The 8018-nt window shown below is 40.9% G+C and overlaps 1 protein-coding gene across 10 annotated transcripts in view; it reads left to right on the plus strand.

The window, feature by feature from the left end:
• MEIS2 (Meis homeobox 2) overlaps positions 1 to 8018 on the plus strand; it is a 209372-nt gene that overhangs the window by 197060 nt on the left and 4294 nt on the right. For all 10 annotated transcript variants that reach the window (XM_021098059.1, XM_021098046.1, XM_021098074.1 and 7 more), the window contains one exon: positions 6617 to 6675. In XM_021098059.1, the coding sequence (XP_020953718.1) occupies positions 6617 to 6675 (59 nt within the window). The remainder of the gene's footprint in view (positions 1 to 6616; positions 6676 to 8018) is intronic.

Below are 8018 nucleotides of genomic sequence, written 5' to 3' on the forward strand. Positions count from 1 at the left end.
GTCCCTGCCCTCGCTCAGTGGGTTAACGATCTGGCATTGCCCTGAGCTGTGGTGTGGGTCGCAGTACGAGGCTGGGATCCCGCGTTGCTGTGGTTCTGGTGTAGGCCGGTGGCTACAGCTCCGATTAGATCCCTATCCTGGGAACCTCCATATGCCGCGGGAGCGGCCCAAGAAATGGCAAAAAGACAAAAAAAAAAAAAAAAAAAAGTCTTTACTATTGGTCATGTAAACTTTAGTCACATAAGATGCCAAATTCTTCAGGTTACTTTCGTTAAAAAATTTTTTTAATTATAAAAATAATCATACTTATTAAAAACTCAAGCAATGAGGAATTACATGAAATAAAAACAGAAATCTACCATTTTCCTCCTATGCATTTCTGCAAGAGAACAATTTCCACAAGAAAAACATTCTATTGGCTCAACTTTTCCTTTATGAAGTATCGATGGAGTACAATGAATTAAATTATTATAAATTGTTTGTGGCCCGAGGCAAGTGATTAAAGGGCTGTTTAGATCTAACTAGGGAAGATAATATGGTGTATTTTCACCGCTGAGGTTCTTGATTACAATGAGATCTTTGCAAGTTTCTATTTTTAGTAAGAGTACTAGACCGTGTGTTTGGTACATGACCAAGAGCCAGATGTCTCAAACTTGAATGTGCATGTGTCACCTGGAAATCTTTTCCAATACTGATGCAGATCCACTAGTGCCAGGGTGGGGTCTACTGTATTTACAAAGTCCTAATGAGCTTGAGGTGATGTGATGTGGCTGATCTATGGGTCACAGGGTTGCAAGGATCCAGAGAACCGATAAGAGAGTGATTCCACAATAGCTCCCCCACTACCCCCTACTCGCCCTCCACCTCCCCCAAGCAGGTTCCTACTCCGGTACCTAAAATTCCCACCATGGCATTAGCCACTTGGATTAGCTGTAATCTCTGGAAAGACCCTATTACATGGACACATGCTACCTGTAGGTATATGACACATTATTACCTTATCAACTCGGCATGGATTTGTTTAATAGTCACCCACCTAGTCATAATTATTACCTGTAGGAGAACAGAGCTTTTTAGGAAGGACATGGGATAGATGCATTTTGAGTGTGAGCTAACATTAACGAGCCCTTCCTAGGTACCAGGTACTATAGCACAAAGATTTTACATGCAATAAATCCCTCAATCCTCAGAAAAATCTGGGCCCAACTATTGCCCCAATTTATAGATAGGAATCAAAGTCAGGCTTGGAAGTTTCTGTAGACTTGCCTGAGGTGACACAGCAAGGATCGGGGAGAAAATATGAGCCCCTGTTCTTCATCCCTTGGCTCTACAGAGATGTCTGGAATATGGAACAATAACTGAGAAGGGTTTGCTCAAAGTAGGGTATTTTAGTAAAGAACCCATGTGAGTCCTCCTAACATGAGGGAACAATTAGATAAAAGAAAGAAGATTGGAAGAACTCAGTGAAGGTCATCAAAAGATAAGCATCACCTACTTGATAATCTTACCCAAGGCTTTTCAGGTCAACATCAACACTCCACTGCTCAAGCCATATTCATAAAACTATAAAAGGTGTGTGGTTCCAGATGAATATCATGTATTCATACTATAAATTTATAAGTCTTAGTTCATGGTGTTTTGAGAGCTCTAGACCAATCTAGTATCTATCCAATTATGAATAAAGCTGTAGCTCAGGGAAATTAATTATGAACCATGAATGTGTCCCTAAGAAGCCTGTGAATCTCATTCATTTACTTTATTTTCCTCACAGTTGTCTGAGAAAAGACCCATTGTCTGGCCACTGGTGAAAAACTTATGTTTGAGACATGACTCAATCATTCCTCTGTCCAAGGACACATCCAAAGGCATTAAACCTGCTTAATTCACTGATTTCAACCGTTTTAATGTTTCTCACTGAGAAAATCCCCTCTTAGCTACAACCATAACAGAAAAGGATCTGCTTTCTTTGTGTGCTAAGAAAAAAACAAAGAAACCTGATAATTGACTTGCCACTGTTGAGGCTTCATGGTTGCAGATACCAACCAGTAGCAAGCTTTGTGAATAAGCACCTTTCCTGATAGTCCCATGGCTGGGGAAGGTGGAGAAACAGGTTTTTCATTTTTTAACAGATTCCCCAGTCACCAAGCTGCCTCTTCCAAATTGACCAAATCCCCCTTCTGCCGTTCAGCCCCCTTCCTTGACCAGACCAGAATATGCAAAAGCTTCAATTCTGGGAATTCTTGATTCCTTCTTAGAGAGCTCAGGGCTGACATCTTTCCAGGTAACTCTGTGAAGGCCTACACTTTCTAATAGAAGGAATGCTGCCTAAAGGAGTGTGGTTCGGCGTGAAGTTAGTGAACCAAAGAGGGGAAATTATCCACCATTTTAAAGGGGTCGGGGGCGGGGGGGAAGAAGAGAAAAGGAATCAGCCAACCATCAGGACTGACACTTCACCCTACTTCTGTCCATCTGAAATACGCTTTGGAGTGAAAACTTTGAAAGAAAAATCATGATGGTCAGACTCCAATTGCACAAAAGTCTGGCCCTTTCATGAGGGCTTAGGGTGGAAATAGGGAGAGTTCTCCCACTTCAATAAGACAAGATGAGATTTCAATGATATTTTTCTCTCCTGGGTTTATTCTTTTTAACATATACTTTTTTTTTTTTTTCACTCCAAGTTGACTCAAAAAGGCCTCATGATTCTTGGAAAGTCATTGAATTTTTTTTCTATAATTAAGTTATTTTTAAGCTAACCATCTAAGTATATAATTTTTAAGGATCACACGTACTAATGCATTTTCTATTTTAGTAACATCTAGTGAGAAAGTAGATAGTAGAGCCTCTCCAGAGCTTTTGTGTGAGCCTGGATACTAACTTTGTGTTCAATATAAATCAATGGAACTAGTTCGCTTTAGGGTACTTACTCCCTAAGGAGTCACTAATGGAATTATCTCCAGCTCTTAAAAAAGCCACAATGAGACTAATGAAAAAAAAATTTTTTTTAAGTGAAATCTGGATAAGGCACTAGGCTTACTAGCACATTTTATTTATGGCATTTGTCATGTATGGCACATTTTACACACAAGTTGTACGAACCTCAGAATGTTTTTTAAGAGTCATTTAATATCATCTAAGAAGACTTTGTGATTTGGGGTTAAATAGTCTATACCAGTAGAAAAGTGTATTATATGTCCTCAACTTCAAAATCATTCTGGGATGACATTACAACTTTGAGAAATTTTTAATATCAGATACAAATGAAAAACTTAACAGTCTTTGGATTGGAAATAACTTGTGGGGGTTTTCATTAAAGTTGGGTGCAGCTTGCTGCATTTTGGTTAGTTGGATGTCTTCAGCAATTTTTCAAATGTTTTGGGTTTGGCAAAGTCCAAAATGTTTTTGCCAACACCCTCTTTTCCCCTTATTTTTTAAACCCGTGTGAAATTCAAGGATAACTTAATCCATATGTGTCTGATTCGTTTACACTTAACTCATCAAAATGTTATTTTGTAAGACCCATTTAATATCCAAGAAACCCTTGGAGCCTTCTTAAAATGTCTTTTGTCTTTGAACCTGTGAGTTGCATTTTTTTTTCATATAAATGGAGCTTGGACCTTGAAAGATTGAAGATCAGTCAGTTTTCAAGTCAGGGTCTTCAAATTTTAAGTAGAATCAAAACTTAATATTCTGTTTACTGCTTGAGCATCAAATAGCTTCATTTTAATATAAAGATCAGAGGAAGTGGAAAAAATTTTCATGTAATTTGGGGGGAAGATCATATTTGGAAATTTCACATTACTAACATTAAATAAATAAAAATTACTCCTAGTTTTTTTTTTAATCTGTAATTAAATGGCTTCATTTTATGTACATTGGATGTGTTTTCTAAGAGTGGCCAGGGGATCATTGACACAGTGGGGTAATTGCCATTTCGTGGTGTTAAAAGTGTTCTGACAGTCAACTCATTCATTGTTTATTTTAATAATAACATCTATGGTGTTTATGAGAGATCCCAAGATCAGGAGAGTTGACAATTGGCAGGAGTTGTATGTTAAGAGAGTTCTGAAAAATTGGCACCCATATGTCTTAAAAATTATTGTGTGATTTGAAAGAATGTGATCAAATCAGGAATCTGGCAAGATTGAGCAGTATGGATCAGACACATTGTTTGAGAACAACAATTCGAGAGCCTAAATGGGGCCCTTTGAAAAAGCAAGATCTCTTAGACCCCCTTGTAAAAGGATCTAGCGAAAACCTTCAGAGGCTTCCTTGCCTATTTGTTCAGTAGAACTGGGGAAAGAAAGGCCATCGCTATAACTGCTAGTGAACATCCAGTCCATGCCATGGTAACTAGCTGAAAATGTAATACTGGAGTGGCATTTCCAAGTTCAGCGCTTCTGTAAAAGACCTGTAAGCACACAGAACGCTTTTTTAATGTTCTGCATTGTTATGGCTCCCCCATTGAAGAACCTTTTGATCGGACCCCGTTTTTACTAATGTAAACATTCTGACGAGTATCCAAAGAAATGACCTTTGAGTGAACCTCTAACCTTCCCCGTAATTATTTGTTTGAAGACAGTGTGGAGTTCTCCTGCTGAGAACTGAGGCCCATGATGCCTTGCAGCTCTGCGAGGAAGGGAGTGTTTGGGGGAACTGGAGAGAAAGACATAAATAAGGGAACAACCTCCAGATGTAAATAATAAAAGAGTAAAAGGTTGAAATTAAAAAGGGAAAAAATAGCAATTCGTTTTACCTAAAGAATTGGCCTATAGGAAAAAACAAAACCAGGATTAGTAGCACATAAAAAGAGGTGAAACCCCTGCCATGTGTGTCCATTAGAAACCTCAAGGAGCAGAGGAAGGGTTTCTCCCGCTCTCCGGAGCATCTCAACTGGTCTTAACGCAAGCTGATGAAGAGTTCTGGAGGTGGAAATCTCAAGTCGGTACTCCTTGGTCTCATACAGAGCAAGGGGGCAGGGGGGTAGATGATTCATTTCCTTCTCTGGTTTGAGGGATACTTCTGGAAAGCTCTGTGATCTTGCTGGCCAGCTATTCCTCAGCAACACTTAAGGTGCCAGGTGGGAATCAATACGCAGTTTCCGTGCTCCTTGTGTTATCACCTTTCCCCTCCTGTCGTCTCTTGCCTAAGCCTGAGGGAGTGTGACATTTTTGACAACCTGAGCTACACATTCTTAAGTGGTAAAGAAACACTGTTTGCCAGATAGACCCCATACGCAAAAGACTCCTTTGGTGTTCTTGGAGCTGTTTTTCTTCAGTGTAATTGTGTTCCCACTGGGGCGCTCACAGGAGGCCTGAATGGGTGTGGGCTGTTGTCCTCAGCAGAAGGAACTTCAACTCCATGGGATGGCAGAGCTCCCAACACACACTAGCATATTCCTGGCTAATTTCAAAGAATGAGTTTTCAATTCCTGCCTGTGACCCCATGTGGACTCATTAATCATTAAGTCCCCCCCTGCACTTAAGATTTGAAACTGGTAATACTGGGAAATGTCATCCAATGGATATATACATAAGGGACAGCTAGCTATATGCTAGGCATCCCCCTCTTTCTGTGCCCCCCCCCAAAATGCAGCCGGTGAATCCTGTGAATCAGTTCTAGTGCATGGGGAATGCATGCCATTAAATGCACAGGGACAGGGGTAACTCGCAAATAGTAGAAAATTGTTTTGTTTTTATTAAATTTGGAGAAATAAAGGAGATTTCTTATCATCTTACTCTGTTCGTACATGAATATTTGATGGGCATTATTAAACATTAAAGTAACATGAAGTAGGCACTTATTTTTGGATTTCCAACAAAATTAGATCCAGGCTTCCAGACAAAATAACTGCTTCTCCTTTACATTCCTGTGATTCAGCCACCACCTGATTTGAAAATGTTTCTTGGGCTCTAATATCAACCATGTGTACCTGAGGCTCTGTCTTTCTAGTGGGTTGAAAGGTGGCTGGGTTTATGATTGCTAGTTACCTTATCCCTGCCCTGGGTGTCCCAGCTTAGACTGGAAAGGCCGCCCCCAGCTGGCACTGACCTCTAAATGACCCCTAACTTTACAGGCTTAAACTGCAGGAGTTGCCTAAGAGCAGAAGTCTTTCTGGCCAGCACTTATTACTGCTGTGTTGGTGATAAAACTTCAGACAGCCTAATTGATGGCTTTGCTGACCTAACAATACCTTGTGAAAGCAGAGTGCCAGAGCCTGGTCTCCATTTATGACCAGCTGCAAAGGGAATCTGGGTCTCCCTACGATGGGGAGTTTAGGGAGAAGGGGAAAAAATCTTGCAGCCTGTGAACTTTAACCAGATTTCGACATCTTCTAAGAGGCAGAAGCACAATTGTAAATTGATAGAGGTTTTCACGGGAATACTTTTTTCCCCTCCCTGAGCCTTTTTGGCAAGTCAGCCTGAAGTTGGCTCTGAGATGACGGAGGAGATGATCTAGGCAACTATTTCTGAACACGGAGAGGGAGAACAGCCTTTGCATTCAGAAGATAATTTTCAGTCAGTGTTTGGCCGTATTGTGTCTCCACAGTGTCCATGCACAGGTGTCCACAGGGTCCAGAAATTGCCTTTGCTGACTGTACCTCCCTGTTCTCTTGCAGGTTTATTAATGCCAGAAGAAGAATAGTACAGCCCATGATTGACCAGTCAAATCGAGCAGGCAAGTTCCCACTCGTATCTACGCTCACATCGCACAAGCACAAGCTCTCATCACGTTATACTTCACGAGTTTCATCACCTGGTAAAGAAATGCTTCCATCAGGCATTCTGGGAGAATGTGTTTTTTTAACGTCCCCAGAATTCCATTCTAGGAAGCAACTTCACTAATTGGTGCTAATTGGAGATTTCCCACCCTGACTCTACTGAAACTGCTTTTTATTTCCTTTCTGAATTGGTAATTGGGCGCAAGTATTAGTGCCACAAGCAGTTTGTTGGACTAGGAGCTCTGGAATAACTCATTGCTTGTCTGCATCCAATCATTAGCACACTCTCATTTTCTCCTTACCCACAATCCCGTGGTGTGTGCCTTGCTTTCACTCCTGGAACATCTTCTGTTAAACTCATTGTATCCATTCATTTGCTTTGACTATTCATAACATCCTGTTTAAAGCCTGACGTGCTGCATTGCCAGTATTATTTTTTTTATTAAAAGATTATTACCTTTGTTTAAAATGCCTCCCATCCATCCCGTGAAAACACGGGGGGAGGTTTTCTCACAGTATCTCTCTGTTTCTCTAATGCCGTCATAACACGGTACTGTCAGAACCACACCCTTAAACTCCTAATCATCCTGCTTGAAAATAGGCGTTTCCTTGGTTTACCGAGGACTTGCAAGAAGGTCTGCGGGAAAAACAAAAATCTATTTTCCATGTGGACGAGGACTACAGCCCCTCACAACGGTGTCACACTGGATGGAGAGTTAAACTATATCCTCCGTTTAAAGAATTTAAGGATATTAGTTTCCTTTGGCAAATTTTCCCCAATAACACTGACATATCGATCCACTAATGGAGGCCTGGGCCTGTTGGAAAAGAATAGAATAAAACAGTTGAAATGTTGTATTTGCCGTGTTACCTTTTCTTCGGTTTGAGTGCAAAAGCCAATGTTCCACTGAGTCTGTTTAATCTCGTAAAACTGTGCTCAAATTTCAAGTGTTTGTGTCTGATGTGAAGTTTCATTAAGCCACCAGAGATGGCAGGATCACAAAATCTTAACTTAAGAGCACGTGGCACTATTTATACATTGGATACCCCTAGCTTCTCCCTCATCGAGAGAGAAGTTAAGAAGCAAAGGCTGTGGAGGGTGACCCACCTGTTTATCAGGCTGGTGAAGTCTTTGCTCCAGAACCTCTTTGAAAGCTGCTCCCACACCTGACCGCAGTCCTAGAAACGCACAGGCAGACCACACACCCACCCCATCCCCTTTCTCAAGCTTTGTTGCTGTGACGTTTCAGTGCTGCAGAGGGAACAATTGCTGATTGTTTGGTATATCTTTTCTTCTTTC

The sequence above is a fragment of the Sus scrofa genome, chromosome 1 (assembly GCF_000003025.6).
Source record: "Sus scrofa isolate TJ Tabasco breed Duroc chromosome 1, Sscrofa11.1, whole genome shotgun sequence".
NCBI classification, from domain to species: Eukaryota; Metazoa; Chordata; class Mammalia; order Artiodactyla; family Suidae; genus Sus; species Sus scrofa.